The sequence below is a fragment of the Anser cygnoides genome, chromosome 1 (genome assembly GCF_040182565.1).
Source record: "Anser cygnoides isolate HZ-2024a breed goose chromosome 1, Taihu_goose_T2T_genome, whole genome shotgun sequence".
NCBI classification, from domain to species: Eukaryota; Metazoa; Chordata; class Aves; order Anseriformes; family Anatidae; genus Anser; species Anser cygnoides.
In genome coordinates this window covers 87,826,249-87,843,433 of record NC_089873.1, presented here as the reverse complement: position 1 = coordinate 87,843,433, position 17,185 = coordinate 87,826,249, and the positions used below count along the sequence as shown (strand labels likewise).

General features: G+C 46.1%; 1 protein-coding gene across 5 annotated transcripts in view; it reads left to right on the top strand.

The window, feature by feature from the left end:
- The window catches only part of ILDR2 (immunoglobulin like domain containing receptor 2), a 35,162-nt gene extending 18,906 nt beyond the window's left edge, over positions 1-16,256 (top strand). For 3 of the 5 annotated variants that reach the window (XM_048071566.2, XM_066990377.1, XM_066990374.1), the window contains 6 exons: positions 3,522-3,668; positions 4,420-4,596; positions 9,836-9,952; positions 11,572-11,782; positions 12,713-13,394; positions 13,920-16,256. In XM_048071566.2, the coding sequence (XP_047927523.1) occupies positions 3,522-3,668; positions 4,420-4,596; positions 9,836-9,952; positions 11,572-11,782; positions 12,713-13,394; positions 13,920-13,955 (1,370 nt within the window). In that variant the 3' untranslated portion in view covers positions 13,956-16,256. The remainder of the gene's footprint in view (positions 1-3,521; positions 3,669-4,419; positions 4,597-9,835; positions 9,953-11,571; positions 11,783-12,712; positions 13,395-13,919) is intronic. The other 2 variants (XM_066990378.1, XM_066990375.1) reach the window with 1 other exon arrangement.
- The last annotated feature ends 929 nt before the right edge of the window (positions 16,257-17,185 follow it).

Genomic DNA, 17,185 nt, shown 5'->3' with positions numbered 1-17,185 from the left:
TCAGCATGGCAGGAGAGGGATTGGCCTGTTCAGCGTAGGCAGAGGTTGATTCTCTGTTGCCTAATGCTTTTTTTTCCCCACTATTTACAGTCCTACTGGATGGGTGTACAATTCCTGTATGTTGACCAGGTAGCTTTCTGGTACCCCACTGCATACTTAAAAAAACAAGAAAGTATAAAAGGCAGTAACAGACCACACATCATCTGCGTTACCTGTTAACCTGAATTAACAAAATCAGATACTCTTGCAAGCACAAACCCGTAGTTTTCAGACAGTGAGGTTCATAGCATTTCAGCTTGGTAAATGTTTACACCTCAGGGTTACACAGGTGTATCTGGAAGGGCAGTGAGAGAAGGTAATGGCTGTTGTAGCAGGGTGAGGATTAGGCAATTGCAGGTAAAACTGGTTGAACTCCCAGTTTTGTGCATTACGGAGGAGCCAGCGAGCTGTTCTGCTGTTTTCTTAACCTTATCACAGAAGCAAATGGTCTAACTCTGTGAGATCAAATCCTTCCTGTGACTGGGGTATGGATTTCAAATGTTTTCTCCTGGTGCTGAGTAACACGAAACATACATACTAATCTGATCTCTTTTTATACTCCTAGAACATTTTCAGGAGGACCACAAGTACACTTACAGTGGACTTGCTGTTTGTTTTTTTCCTCCACCAGGCTTTTATCCTTTATTAGTGAACAGTTCACTAACAGCTCTGGAGATCTGACACCTGAGCTTCATTGCATAGCTGTGGCTGGCCACTTCTGTCAGGCAGTAATATTTCATGACAAGAACTTGACAGAAGAAAGCTTCTGCCCTGCTCAGAGTGGCATAGACTAGGAAGTACAGGGCTGGAAAGAAGTCTGGCTTACTGTCTCACTTGCTATCCCGAGCACCATGTTATTTCATGCTTTTCATAAACTTAGCAAACTTAAAAAAACTTAAAAAACTTAAAAGTAGCCTGGTTTTGGCCTTTCTCTCACATTGCATCACCTTCTTTGATGTGCTGCTTCTAGCTTCCACCGACATTACTCATAGCCTGTTTATGCTCATTTATTTAGGACCCTTAACCATAATAACTGCTTTTTCCCCTAGCATTCATCCTCCTAGCATATTTCCTGGCAGCAACTATGTCTGCTTGCAGCCTTCTTTACGACAGGCTAATGCAGCAAGCTTCTGCTCTTTCTGTGCAAGGCAGGCTGTCGAATCTGTTCTTCACTCTTGAATCCTCGCTTTGCATGAGCTCCAGCCTGAATCCATCTTTTCTTGTACAATGATGATCCGAGTTGTATAATGTCAGTAACTTCAGATGAAGTTACTTGGAGGCCTTTTATGAAGGCATTCCTTAACACTACTACTGGAAATTCCTCCTCTATGGGGCACAAGATTACAATTACATTTTTTCATGGCTGTATAGCCTAAGTGGTTACAGTTGTCCTGTGATGGAATAGTATAGCGTGTCCTTTATTTTTGGTTGCTTTCAAGAAATGAAGTCCTGTTCACAGCAGAAACTATTCTTGATCCTTGAACGCGTGACCCTGAAAGTATTGCTGCACACCTTGAATTTCAGCATATTGCTGTGTTACATGTTTCTTATTGTAGGCCTGCCCAAGGACAACTTGCCCTTTCTGTAAGATATTCCAGTATTCATCTTTGTTGGTAATGCTTCCCTACCTCTTACCCTTAAGTTGCATTAATGTATTCTTATTTTCTGTGTCAAGGTCATTCATGCAAACATTGAATAAGATGGCTCCTAGAACTGGTACCTGAGGAACTGTATTAACAATTTCCTATCAGCTGTTACTTTTCCATTCATGAATGCTTCCCTCCAGCTATTTCCTTATTCATTAGCTGAGTTTTTCTCAACATAGAGTAACTTCACCAAAAAATATTCCACAAGGACCAAAATTATCTGCAAGTTTAAATGAAATTCATCTGTTTCAGCCAAGAGAGAAATAAAATATTCAAAAAACATAAAATGTTTCACTTTACACTTCTGAAATGAAGTGTTTTGATTTGTAAATGCCAGATCTTTCACTGACATTCGTAAGTTTGAAATTAAAAATTGCATTTAAAAAAGGCAATTATTTGTAGAAGAGTGAAGGAAAATGCCAACAAAGAAAAGGATTTTACTTCTGCTCAAACAGAACTCTGGATGAATCAAAAATGAGACCTCTCATTTTTGCATTTTATTAAGAACTAGAAAGAACTTGTGTTTTGGTTGTTCCAAGCCGAACAACCTTTTCCTCGACTTTTCATCACACTTGGCTCAGTGTTATTCCGTCCTTGCATTGCAGTCCTTGTATCAACCCTTCTGCAGCCCAAATACCATTGTGCCAGGAGGCCCTGTAGAGAATGCTTGACTTCAGTTCAGAAAGAGTGGCCTGCTGTTTTTTCTTGTCGTGGTATAAACCCCACCCCACTGCTGAGCAGCCCCGCCACTTCTTTTCTTTGCCTTCTTGCCAGCTTTCCAAGGTGGTTGAGCAACCACCTGGGAACCTCTGGTGTCTTTCCCCACAGGTTTTCCCTCACCAGCGGTCTTAGTTCCAGATAGGCTGGTGCATATTTACATATTTCTGATATAAAACCAACTCCAGGCTTCCTCTACATTCAAAGACTTGAAATTTCTTGGTCCACATGGGTTTGGTGACCATTCCCTTGATCCAGGGAATTGCCATGTGGCAGTATGCGCAGCCTTGTGCGCACCATCCCCGGTGAAGTGAAGGGCTGAGAGCTGCCCCATGGCAGGCTGGGCACCTCCCCTCAGCATGGCTGCTGCTGCTGCTACAGATTTCCTGGCAGCAGAGTTTTAGGGACCTTTTCTTGCTCCCCTTCCCATGTAATGTAAATAGAGCCCATTACAGCTCCATCACGCTTTTTGTGGACCGTCCCTTCTGACCTATCACTTGTACAGACTTCATCTGAGGCTTCAGTGAAAATTAAAAAAAAAAAAGTGGTTGTTAGGTTTCCTGGCGGGCTGCAGCGCCTGAATAGGATGTTCGTTCAGCACATTCAAAAGAATAATTGTGTGCGTGGGCCTAGTTGTGAAGGGGCAGGCCTGGCTCATTTACTGGGCTATTTATAGCCTGCTTTTCACCGTCGCTTGTCCCATTAAAACTGGAATATGGGTAGGGAACAAACACATAAGCAGGGCATGAACATGGCTGAGAAGAATGAGTCTTTAATGAGACCCAAATGCTAATAGGGCATGTCCTGCAGCATTTGTACAGGTCTGCCACAGGATGAAGGGTTTCCGTGTGGGGAACCAGAGCTCTTGCCTCCATGCTGCTTGCCTCTCAGCCAGCCAGAGAGGCTGACAAGGGATCACATTTTGGTAGCTCTGTTTCTCACTGCCATGTGCCATTTCTGCTTTGACATGGTCCTAAACCAGGAGGGAGTCCCTTTCTATTAAAAGCCCCACCCGTCTATTCTGCCCCTGTGCTCTGCCCAGGGATGATGTTGCTGCTGTTCGCTTCCCCAGCGATGTGCAATCCTGTAAGTATCTCTTTTTCTCCCCGTGTTTTCCAGAGTGGGTCTTTGTGGGCCTGGTGATCCTGGGCGCGTTCCTGTTCTTCCTCCTGGTGGGGATCTGCTGGTGCCAGTGCTGCCCACACAGCTGCTGTTGTTACGTCCGCTGCCCCTGCTGTCCTGAGTCCTGCTGCTGTCCCCGGGCGCGTGAGTGACCCTGTCCAGGCCTGGCACGGATCTTCTTTACCTCCTCTGCTCCCTGGCAGAACAGGAGGAGAATGTGCTAATGTTGCTTCCTTTGCCCTGAGCACTTTGCTTGACTCAAGAGCTAGTTCTTGGGGAGTGAAGCATCTGACCTATTGCTCAATGCTTGAGCGCTCAAAGTTAATTACAAATGTAATTCTCTGAGGCCTCCCTGCCTTGGCAGCTGCGTCTCCTTCTCCAAAGTGTCATGCTCCCCTTCCAAAGTTGCTGTCATGTCAGCAAGTGTTGCGGGGGCAGAGCTAAAAGCATCCTGGGAGGTTTCTTCCTGACAGTGCAAAGCAGCTGCCCTCTACAACACTGCAAAATCCTTGCAACCCAGCAAGGTTCCTGGTCAGGCTCAGGCAGATCTGTCAAGTTTCATGAGCCTCATCCCTGCAGCTTGAGACATAAGTTGTTTTTAAAGCTGAGCTGCCGCTAAGTTGTGGCAGCAGTAATGCTGGCTCTAACACGCCGGGTATCTTCCAGACGCTGGGCATCTTGGAGTGTTCACATGACATGCCGTGAGCACTTTTTAAACTCCCCTCAGTGCTATTTGAGGCTTAGAGAAATTCATATCGGCCCCTGTCATTTCACTTGTCCAGTTGTCTCCTGCTGGGTTGTCACCAACGTCAGCGATGTGCAGGTTTCTGCCACAAGCCATGTGGGTCTGGGGGAGGCTGGCGTGATGCTGACTGCTGTTCTTTTTCTTTTTCAGTGTACGTAGCAGGCAAGGCAGCAAAGGCCGGGTACCCTCCTGCGGTCTCCTCCATGCCAGGTCCATACTACATCCCCAGTGTTCCTGTAGCTGGTGTCCCGTCTCCTGCTGTGCTGATGGATAAGTCGCACCCACCTCCCTTAGCCCCAAGTGACACCAGCGGAGGAAGCCAAAATGGTAATTTGCAGTGCCAAGCACAGCATTCGGTTCTCTTCCTGGGAGCAGGGCTGGGAAAGGGAGGGGTAAGCGTTGCTGATAGAGTGCTATGAACAGGATAAACGCAGACAAACCGCATTTTAATCCTGGTGCTGGCAATGACATTTGCATCCCTTAGGGCCATGTGCTCAGACTTGTCTAGTGCCATCAGCAAAGTGTCTGTCTGGGGGTACTGAATTAGGCCAGCAGGGAATGGGAGGCCAGGTTCGTGCTCTGGGCCCCTTTCTAAACCTTTGCTTGCAGGAGAGAAAAGGATGAATGAAGGTGGTTGCAGGGGAGCAGAGGCATTGGCTGTTTTCCCCTTAAAGCCAATGCCTTGCAAGCTGCTCTGTCTTGGTAAACTGCTTTTGCTGCTCTGTGTAGAGCGCTGCATCCCCTCTGGCAGCAGTTTTTGCTGCAGCTTGTTTTACTGTCCCTATAGCAATTTGAGCACAGGTACGTGCTCCCTTGTCATTTCTGCCCAAGAGCATTTGCGGCTGGATCCCCTCCCATACCTGACAGAAGTCAGTAGGTCACTTGGCTTGTTCAGCCTTTCCATTTATGAAATGTGTGTGATAAAAGGCTTCTAACTAGAAGGGAGTTATAGATCAATGTCAGACAGAGAGAATATGGGTATGGTGCTTCTATCTCAGTGAGGGTCACTTCTGCTGTAAAGGAAGTTGCCTTCAAGGAAGAAGAGGATGGCTATTTAGCCACATCCTAGCAGCATTTCAAGACCAGAGTGGCTGCCTGAACTCAAACATACTGCAGCAGCAGAAGTGACTTACCAAGATAGTCACCATACTGACAGACTATGTTTGCCATTGATCCAGCCACATGTCTGATTTGAAAGCTCTACACTAATTATAAATTGTTAAATTTACTCGTGACAGTGTGTTGATAAGACAGTTCCAAAAAGTTCCACAGTCAAGTAGCCTACTCAAATAATTAAGCTTTTGGAATAACCTTCCACATTCTTCCCCTGCCCCAGTCAATATATTAACCTTCCCAGAATTACTAGACGTATTTTCATTCAACAGTCATACATTTTTTTCCCCACCAAAATCAAAACAGAGCTCTGGAATGGTGCATTTTGAAATAGGAAATAAATCAGTCACTGATCCAAAGCAGAATGTATCCAGTTCAAAAATCTTTTGTCAGAAAATGATGAATGACAGCCACAGTGCTTTTTTTTTTTTTTCCTCTTGTGCAAAATGTCACTGCTTGTAGAACACGGTGTTGGCTGTGGGAACCTCAGGGATTTTTTAAGAGTCAAATCACAGACCCAGTGCTTGTCTCTGCTGTGCTTTACTAGCAGAGCACAAATGCTGAATAAAATACTGTGGATGTGTTTAGAAACCAAATGGAATGGCTTTTAGCATCCATGGTTATTACACAGAAAAATGCATTTATTATATAATCTGAATCAAACTGTCAAGGCTTAAATCTTCAACTCAATATTTGACAGGCAATACTACATAGTGCAAATTAAACTATTACTGTAGTGAGTTTTAACTGTTGTGGAGAGAAGACAGGTTCTTAAGCTTTTTATTTATTTATTATTTTAAAATTAATATTTATTTTATTAATATGGACAAGCCCTTAGCCTGGATCATGCTCCTGTTGTGCAGGGGGACGCACAAAGAAGGTGTTCCTTGAACTGCGCAGCTAAGGCAGGTTGATTCCCTGCACTCCCTTCCTTGTCTCTTAAGCTCCGTTATCATTCCAGAATATCCCCTAATTACATGCTGTAGAAGAGAGAACACGTTACATGGCTCTTCCAAGCTGCTTATTTGCTGGTTGGCCAGACGGCAAGCTAAACAAAACAGATAATAGTTGAATGGATAATGAAGGTCTTTGCTCAGAAGGAGCACTAATTATGGTCTCTGCATCCTCCACACAGCTATTGTAGGTCTGATCTGAAACTTGTAAAAACTTGGTATCTTAGATACCAAAAACTTCTGTCTAGTTCATTTAAAAATGGTCAATAGGATCAGAAGTGCTAGGGGATGGAAACTGGAGGATTCTGTAATCCTGGCTGCCAGTCTAAAAAGTGCAGCCTTTGCCCTAGTTAGCTTCTGTGCTTGTAGCTGACCTCTGTGAGGTGATCTAGTGAGCAAACTAAGGCACGAGAATATTTAAAAAATTTGCTTACAGTTACATAAACGCCATGTGACAAAGCTCCAGTGAAGCTTAGGAACTCGGTCCTGAACTTAGGGCTGAACAGGAAATAAAAACGAACGTTCAGTTCTCGTAGTTAGAACTGCTGGGAACACAGAAGTTAGGATGTATGCTCTCTATTTTAAATGTAGTGGTTACCTGGAGACTGTGGCATAGATTCTCTAAACCATGCACATAGGGAATCTTTTAATTCGAGAGCTGAACTCCAGACCTCCAATATAGAATGTGAAAAGAAATAGAAAAGGATGAGAAATCACTTACTTCCTAACCACACTTGCCTGAAAAAAATAGTAGTGCTGTCCTTTCTGGGGAGGGAAACAGTTTACAGTTTTGTCTGACTTGGTTCCACCCACAGAAGAATAAAAAAAGTGTCCATAGTTAAACAAATTAAGCATTAGAAATGTATGAACTGTTCAGGAGAAGAAAATATGCTCTAGCAGGGAAGAATGTTTCATTCCCTTTGACTTTAATGGAATGGTTCTGGACAAGTGCTTAACATCTTTGCATCTTCATTTCCTTATAATTGAGATGGGTCTAAAAATATGCAGACCTTTTTAAAGGATTTTGGCAATTTATGGATGAAGAAGGGTATGAGGAAGAAGCAATAATATCTTTGAATCTCACACAAAGGAATAATAAAGAGATTTAATAAGTTGAACATTCAATATCATTGCCGGAAGTATTTAATAAATAAAAGTAGACACAAAATATGCCTTATCTGTAATGGAAAATCCTTTTTATGGGCTGCTCACAGTCATCTTTGCAGATTTAATTCCCAAGTTAATTTCTGGATGCTTACAGAATTACCCAAGAAAGTCACTTTCCTTTTGATACATAGCTGCAATAGCAAGTCAAGCATGAAGCTAGCATGAAGCCTAGCTAATTCTCCCATCAGTTCCAGGAGCTAAAGATGTTGCCCAAATAGATATTTGGCACAGCCTCAGCATGATTAGTGGTTCTTGTGTGACAGAATCTGGAAGCTGCCTGCTCAAGTTCCCCAAAGGCTATCAGTAGGTCAGAGTCATTTCCAGCTAATGCTTGGTTGTTGGCCTGTGTGAAAATGAGGTGGTAGCTCAGCTGAGCTCCTAGGAGATGCTCTGGAAGGAAGAACAGCGAGAGGACTCTTTCCTGGCAGTGTATCAGACCAGAGGTCAACTGTGATGGTGAGGCAAAGCAGAGAACTTGCACTGCTGTTGCTTATGCTGTGCCAGCTCTGTCAGTGCAGCAGGAGTCACCACGTCTGAGGCCAGTCAGTCCAACTCACCTGCAGAGACATGCTGGTCTTCCACTTTGGAAGGCAGAGGCAGGGTTCCTTCTGTTCTGTAAGTCACGGTGTGCATTTACACTTATTGTATGCATATTTGTGGTGATGATAAAACTGTGAAACTCCAGACTGCCATCAGCTGAGCTATCTGGGTTTGTCCTGGAGACACATTGAAAGCAGGACTGCGATAGACCCGTACTACATTTTAACACCTAATACCTTTCCCAAATACAAATACACTAGGCAATGTTTCAAATCTAGAAATTCACTTTACATACACACAGTTAAAATCCATAGTAAAGCACTTCCTCCTGAAGCAATTTGCAGGATTATTACAGGAATTGTTCCACCAGTTCCTATGGCACAGCCATTTCTGAGGCAGAGCATGGTTATTTCATAGTGCACAGACACAAGCACAGCAGCTTAGGACAGAAGGTGCCTAAGAATACCTCTGCCAAGTCCTTGTTCAGCCCACACTGCATACTATGCAACGTACTATCAAACCCATATGCTAGATACTGATATATCGGTGTATGGGATAAAACAGAAGGAAGAGGTTGGCTCACTACCACCGTCCAAGTATTTTTTTAAAATAGCACGTCAAGAGGAGGGCTCATGCAATGCTGCAGTGTTCACACAAGGGAACACACTAGCCCCGTGCAAGGCAGACAGGTTCGTTTTGTACTGATAAGCGACTCATCCTTACAGCAGTGCTCTGATGAGGCTGAATTTCAGGGTTAGCTCCTTGGGACTGAGACCTGTGTTTCTGTCAATCTTCGAATAGCCCCAGGCTGAGACGTTTCTTAAACAATCTGCTATAGAAGCCTTATTTTCTTCAAAGCCCTAATAGGTGGAGTTCTTTGCTTGCTGACTGTAGGCTGGCCTTGAGGTAGCCAGGGTATTCATAGGCTTAGCACGTAAAGCGTGCATGGAGCCAGCCTGCCAGAGTTAGAGCTGCTGTGGCTCTGGATGTGTAGGAGCTTCTTTTCTATGCACAGGAAAGTGGCAAAGCCAAAAAAGCTGTCCAGGCTTCCCCTGCAAGTGGAGTCAAGCCTAATGCTTGACTAATGCCCGTGTGAAACCTACCTTTTCTGTAAAATACTGCACATAAAGAATTCCAGAGCAAGCAGTTTCACAGTTACCCAGTGACCTGATTGGCCCCATTATTGGATTTGGTATAGATCTCAGCGCGATGTGCTTTATGGGACTTTCTGTGTTTCCTTCCGTGTTCTGGAGCATCTCCTACCACATGCTTTTCAACCTGTGTGAGCAGAATTCGTAGCGCTGGGGAGTGTGGAGTGCTCCTGCAGAGTGACAGCTCCCACATGCTCAGCCACCTGCTTCCCCTGCAGCCTGGGAGCTCACTACCTCTGCTGCATAGAGGAAGCCTGATCTTCTGGCACTGCTTCTCCCATACCATGACAAATCCTTTTGGTAGTGCTAAGGAAGGGGAAGCGACTGCTACCTTCCTCCCTGCCATCCTCTGTAGGAGGTGGAATCACTGTGGCAATGTCACCACTTGATGCATTTGGCTGTACAGATCGGGTATTTCCAAGACATTTTTTGCTGTTGCTGCAAACTTTCTAAACGATGCAGCTGCTCACTTCACATCCCACCTTAGAGACAAATTTCTTCTGAAGCAAGGACTGACTCACTGTTTTGGAAGATGCAGCCTACCTGCCTGCAAATGTGAGCTCAACTGTAGAAGCAATGTTGTCTGAAAGTCTCCTCAAACTTAAATGTGTTTTCCTCTAAATTCTTTTATTTTCTCCCCAGCAGTGCGCAAAGGGTACAGGATACAGACTGACAAGGAAAGGGACTCCATGAAGGTGCTGTACTACGTCGAGAAAGAACTGGCTCAGTTTGACCCAGCTAGGAGGATGCGAGAACGATGTGAGGAACAAGAATGGTTTTGATTTTGTTTTTCACTGACCTGAAAAATACTCTGCAAATTCATAGCTAAAGTTCACTGGCTTTGTCTTAAAGCTAGCCTCTAGGATATTAATCTTGGGATGGATAAAGTCTGGATCTTAGGAATCTATGGATATGTTCTGATTTTAAAGAGTTACTGCTCACTTAATAATCATCCTTCATTAGACTAAACAAGGTGTGGGAGACTCAAACTATCATGAAAATTGGCTGCTCGGGTAATTGAGCTTTTGGATCATCATGGTCTGAAAAGCCAGGTCTGTTTTGTGTGCTGTGGTGCCCACAGTATGGTTTGAATGATGCATAAAGGTAGTTTGGAGTGGGTTTTGCCCTGCAAAAGGGACTACAAGAAAGATTCAGGAAGCAAGGGGATTGCCAGGAGGTTTGGTGACACTGGCCAACGTAAGATCAGAGGCACTATGTGCAGCAGCACTGGTGGCTTGGCAGTCAGACACTGCAGGTGAAAGGGAGGGGCATGATGCAAGCTCAGAAGGGAGCTTCTGCAGGGAACTCCTCACTGCCTTCCTATTGCAGGCTTTGTTTTCCTAAATAAAGACTGAAGGGGTGTTCAGTGGGTGTCAGCACAAACCCTAGTGAGGATCTGAGGATCTTTCTGCATTAGGAGACAGAGGTACAGTGGTGGGACAGGTTATGTGCACGAGGAGGGCCTGCAGTGCTGGTGTTTGTTCTCTAGCTGTTCTGAGGACAACAGCAGGCTGGGGGGCTTGGTTCCTTCGTGCAGCATCCGACTGATGCAGAGCTAACCCATATTAGGCACTGGCAGAGGCTCTTTTAAAACAGACACGTGAGATCCTGCAAATCAATGAAGGTAGGGGCTTTAGGGAATGACATTACATCAAGGCTCTGTACAGATTAGGCATAACTAACAAATTATATGTACTTCTAAAACAGTCATTGCTGAGCACACTGTCTTCTCCACCCACAAGATTTACTATAAAAAGACCTCTCCAGATTGGTATGTCAGACCTCCAGATGTCAATGTGCTTGACGGGGTAGAGACTGACAGTGATTCAGACAGTCTCCTACTTTTTTTTTAAATTCTTTTTTTTTTTTTTTTTTTGAGGGGGTTGTTTTTGTTTTAACTGAGCAAGTCAGGCCAAATCCAGAGCCAGCTTGTCTCACACCAGGAAAGGGGGAGGTGGCACAATTGCTGGGATGATGCACCACCAAGCACAGTGCCCACCTCGTGAGGGTGGAGAGCTCACAAATGCTAGCGAAGCAGGGCTGAGGGGGGTTTCTGCACAAAGGCTGAACTTTGTTGTCTGAACACAAGCATCTGATGCCAGTTGAGATACCCTTAGAATATCCCATCTGGCTACTGGTTAACCAGTTCAGAAGACCTGTAGGTCCAACACCAGCTCTGTGTCCAAACTGAGCCACAGGAGTCACACAAGGGTTTGGACCTTGGATTCCATTTTGATTTTTTTTTTCTAATGGAGGACAGCTCAGCTTCTGTCTGAGAAATCTGCAGGCTTTCCACAGCCTTCCTGTCCTCTCTTCTCCTCTCCCATATGCTACTAGGTAATGCCTATCTCATTTCTTTTCTGCAACCTCCCCTTCAGATAACAACACCATCTCTGAACTCAGCTCTTTGCATGAGGACGACTTGAACTTCCGACAGCCCTACCGCCAGGCGCGGAGGAAACCTCTGCCTCCGGCAGGAGACCTGGATGGGGATGCTGAGTACTGGGCAGGAGTGATTGGCGGGGGCAGCACGTCGAGATCACAGGCTGTCTCTGATTACAGAGATGAGAGGGACAGTTTCCGGCACAGGTGAGGAGTGCTGTGTTTTGGAGGCTACTGTATCTGCCAAAGCAGTAAGTTAAGGAGAAGGGACAGATGTACTGGTAGCTCTTCTCCATTTCCTGCTGCTCTGGTCTAGCCTAGTAGGACGGAGGGGTTGCAGCTGGAGAGAAAGGTTCAGATGGAAGATGGCTTAGATGAGGACAGAATCGATCTGATTCCTACTGGTCTGCTGAAGCCTCCCCAGCTGGGCAGTGCTAAGTACTGACACCATTCCAGGTAGGATGTAAAAGTGAGATAAATAGGAAACAAAGTCACCTTCCCATAGTGCTCCCTTGAGATCTGTACCTGATCCCTCAGGCACTTCTCAGTGCTGGTGCACTGTGTTAGGAGTCACACCCTGGTGCTTTGGTGCACCAAGACCTGTATTCCAGGTCTGAAGGACTGGCACTTTGGCACCTAGAAGAGATGTCACGTGCTTCTTCCCTCATACCAGCAGCCTAGTCCCTCAAAAGCGATGGCAGGGATTTACTTCCATCAGTACTGAGCTGTTGTGCCAGTTCACTCCCTTTAAACCTGCTTCAAAAGTACCCTCCTGTGAGCTTCTGTAGCCAGGTTCTTGGGTTTTCCCTGCAGGACATACACCCACAAGTGCTGGGGCTAAGGGAAGAAAGTTCAGCCCTGCACAGCGGAGAACAAGGAAGGTGCATCCCGGGGTTAATCTCTGGTAATGTCAAGCATGTAGAATCTGAGCTATCCACACCAGGCCGCCCTTACAGTCAGCAGAGAGAAGTAGGCTTTTCTAGGATGTGATACATCTCTTCCTACGGAAGGGGATGAAAACAGGTCAGATGATTCATGCCCCAGGAGCGCCTGTTTCCTTCCATGGTCTCTGAAGGCTGCCGAGGGGATGAGTGCAGCTGAATCCTGGTCTCTAACCCTACCTTTTCCCTCCTCCAGCCAGCAGAGATCCAAGTCCGAGATGCTGTCCCGTAAGAGCTTCTCTGTGGGAGTGCCGGCCGTCTCCATGGACGAGCTGGCAGCCTTTGCGGAGTCCTACAGCCAGCGGGCCCGGCGGGCGGACAGCCAGGAGACTCGGCGTTTCGAGCGCTCGGAGTCGCGTGGCGGAGGGCTGCACCACCAGGACAGCTCCCTGGAGGAGTACTACACCAAGCGCAGCAGGGGGAACCGAGAGCCGCTGACGGACTCGGATCGGGGCTGGTCATACAGCCCGCCCCGGAGACGGGCCCACGAGGAGAAGCACCTGCCCCGGCTGGTGAGCCGGACGCCCGGAGGGAGCCAGAAATACGATCACTCCTACCTCAGCAGTGTCCTGGAGAGGAAATCCCGGAGCTACGATGAAAGCGGTGACTGTTGTGAAACCCCCTCAAAGCTGAGCTCGCAGCCCAGCCAGAGAGGAGGGGGAACGTATTATGCCTGGTCGCCACCCTCTACCTACAAGCCCGAGCCGTCGCAGCAGCAGTCGCAGCAGCCGCCGTCGTCTGACCAGGAGGAGGATGGGGAGGACACCCTGCCTCCCTACAGCGAGAGGGAGCTGAGCCGAGGCCCTTCGTACCGGGCCAGGGAGCAGGCCTACCTCAACGCCTCTGACAAGAAGAGGAAAAAGGAGCCCAAGAAAACAGTGAGGCCATGTCTGGTGATCCTGATCCAAATACGCTGAGGCGTGAGCCGCCAGGCGGGGGTCACAAAGCAGAGTTTAGGAGCAGGGGGCTCTCCAGGAGATGGCAGAGCATGGATGGAGTCGGAGTGTGGGGAACCCCAGATAGCATGAGGAACCCTGCGAGAGACCTCAGCGGGATTATTATGAAAGGGGTGAGGTGACAGATGCCTGTGGGTGTGTGCGCTAGGCCACGTGCACGTGTGCCATGCACACCAGAGGCATCTGTCACCCAGGATACCAGCAAGTGCGAAACATCCTGCCCCAGTCCGGGCTAGTGAGGGCTGATGAGACTGTGGCTGCTGGGGAGGGGAAGCCAAGAGCTCGGGTCTTGGCCCTGAGCAAAGCGGCCTGTGCAAGAAAGAACAGGGGCGTGAGCCTGAAAAAGTTGTCACTCTCCGGTTGTGTCTCTGTCAAAGCAACATCTGTCTCTTTGTCCGTTCTGTGGGTGGTTTCCTATTGACACTTGTCTCCTCTCTTTCCTCTCAGAACGATTTCCCAACGAGGATGTCCCTCGTGGTGTGAAGTTGTGGACATGTCATGTTGATGGGCTGGATACCACGAGGTGACTGTGGTGGAAAAGACACAGAGCAACAAGCAAAACAGGCCCCCGTGAACCTTTGCAGCCACCAGCCTGGGACTTAGTTTGAATCATTTGTTTCATCAGGGGAGCAGAGGCTTTCCTAAGAGACAGACTCCCACGAACAGCGCCTGATCTCAGAGGCTCTGGGAGTCTGCAAAGAAAATGAGGCCAGGGCTCTCTCTGGCACCCTCCATTCTGCGCTGGAAGGCAGCCACGTCCCTACCGCCCCTGCTGCCCTGAACTACGAACGAGGCTGCCTTTGTGCCTCTTGCCCTGTCTCACGTGCAGGGAGAGGCCCGTGTGCATACATACCTCTTGCTCTCTCTGTCTCCTCTCTTCTCTGGATCAATATCATCCCGTGCTTGTACTTGGAGCCTATTCAGCATCATCCCCATGCTGGGAGGAGGCCTCGTTCTTACAGCTGCAGACTGCCTCCAGTTGATCAGGCCCTAAATTATGAAAGAAAATCTACATCGTTTCAGACACCATAGAGCAGGGACTGATGAGGTGTTTCTTTGGCAAGGGCTGAACAGAGAGAGAGAGAGAGAGAGAGAGGGAGAGAGAGACAAGTATGGGCTGGTTTGTTCAGTATATTTAGTTATGTTCATTTTGTGATGAGAGTTGCAAGTGAGATTGATGTATTGTTTTGAAAGTGGATCAAAGTAGCTTTTCTTGTGATGAGAGCATGATGTGTTTTTCTCCCCCATCCCCAACTGTGATTTGTTTTGATAAAGTTGCATTTCCTTGCAGCTGAGCTATGGCCCTGTAGAGCTTCAAGCTAGAACATCTACACCACCATATCAGAAGCAGTGCTCTAGCTTTGCTGGCGTTCTGCTTCCAGCATCACCAGACCTCTCTGCATAGCGGCCTTTTTGTTTTAAAGAAGCAAAAGGGAAAAGATTGCAGTGAGAAGGCTGCAGATCTTCATTCTATGCTATTGGTATCAGTCCTTTCTGGTCATTGTTCTCAGGCGCTGAACAGAGCAGTAAGAACAACGGAGAAAGAATTAACGCTGTGGATGAACACAAGCTTTGAAAGTCACCTTTTTCAATTACAGTCGTTTCAGTCACTACAGTTGTGACATGATGTTAGTGGCTGTTGCCTCAGGAACAGCTGAATTTGGAAGTGAGTGCTTCGCACCATCTGGAAGCCTTACAGTCTGGATTTTGTAGGGTATAATGCAGTCATTTTTTTAAATTTTTAGCTGCTAAAATCATAATGTGAGGGAAAATGGTGGGAATATTCTAAGGTCCAGTATCTTGACCACTGTCAGGCCTAGAAACGAATTAGTGCCATATTGTGTTATGGACATTGTCAGCCTCTGAAATACCATCTCTCTCTTAACTCTGGAAATTTGGTAGCTACCTGGCCTCAAGTTTGTTAGGTGCTCACTCTAGCAATACGTTTTTGAACACTGGATTAATGAACATCACTGCAGTTCTCCATAAAAATTGCAGATTGCTTTCTGTACTACTCTTTCGCCATATGAGTTCATCAGGAATGGTCAGAGGAGAGGATGAATGATCTCCACAGCTGTCTTGACATTCCAGTTTTTCACACTAGGTGAATGATACAAGGATGTCTTTCTTCTCCACACTTCTCTAGTGGTGAGTGCAGATTTGTAAATTCTAGTCCTGGGTCTTCCAGGCCAAAGAAGGATTAGCCTGTAGGGGCGTACTATACCTGTCTCTGCTTTGCATTATGGCTGGAGAGACTAAACTGTAAGTATTTTGATCTTTTCTCATCTTTAATGTACGTTCCTAGGAAAACCACAGGATGGTTAACAAAAGGCTGGCAGGTGGTTTCCATCTGAGGTCTCCAATGCCTCGAGAAACATACAGAGCTACATTACGTGCCATTTAAAATTAAATATTTCACCTCTGACATATGCTGATACAGCCAGCAAAACTTAATGTTTTGTTGGAACAAAAAACCTTGGGAGCCCCTATGTTACGATTTTAGGGGAGTTTATCCTGCTGTCCTTTCATCAGACATCCAGCAGACCCAGGAAGCATTTTACGTGGAGATTTGAATGTGTGTCTGCAACAATAATTGTGTCAGAAAGGGGGCAAAACAGCAATTTAACATTCTCTGACTACTTGTATCTTTTAAATCACTCTGAAAGCCAGAGCTTTCAAAATCTCATTTCATTTGTGTCTGTCCCTTATCTCAGTCACTGTAGTTGATTTGATCAAGCCCTCAGGAATGAGTTGTGTATATTAAAAATGCAATCCTTCCCCTCATTTATCTGAATCACTTTTGTTTGCTTGATGCCTGGTACTTTAGTGTATTTGCACACTGTGTTTAGGAAGTTGCCATTTTATTTACCTAGCATGTAGAAAAGTAGTTATAAGCTAATTCTCTTAAGAGAACAATTTTAACCGTAGAAACAACTGTTCGTAAGAACTGTCCAACATTGCTTTTGAACCCAAGTACCTGGAGTAGTATTGAAGATTTTATGATTAGGGATTCTACAAGTTTTACCAGATGATAAAAAATTCAGCCTCAAAAAAAAAAAGAGCAGGTCTTAATTCCCTAAATTCAGATCTGGGCAGCACCCATCATTTGGCTGTGCCTTTGCTCTAAAATTTTACATTTTCCAAATACGTTAGCAACCAATTCATATCTCCCTACACAAATCTGAAGGAATTCTCAGTTACTGATGGTGTCTGTCCTGAAGCCATCTTTATTTTTCCCACAGGAAATGTGTCTGCATTGGCACCAAATGGACCATATCAGAAAGCAAGGGGTGACGTAGAGCAGGGCTTTCATCTCCATAGCTACATAGCCCTAATGACTTGTGACTCTTGGGTAGGCAACGGAGAGGAACGGCGAGCCAGAGGCTGATGGAGGGGCCGTGAGGAGTCACTTGTTTCAGAGAGGAGGTAACGGTAGCTTTGTGCCTGCACCATCGTTCAGAGCACCTGCAGAATGCAGGCATTGGAAAATAATGAGCCTAATTACTGCACTTAATCTGACGTGGGTGTACCCGGGTCTCAAATTATAAATTTTCCAGTGATCAATTTTTATTGCTGGCATAAAATTAAAATCCTTTTCATACAGGATATGGGTGTCTGAGTCATGTCAAGGATGCAGATGGTTTTGTGGCCTTAAAATGAAGCATCACAACAGTGACTAGCTAAGAAGACAACTAAGATGATGAGTGAATCCT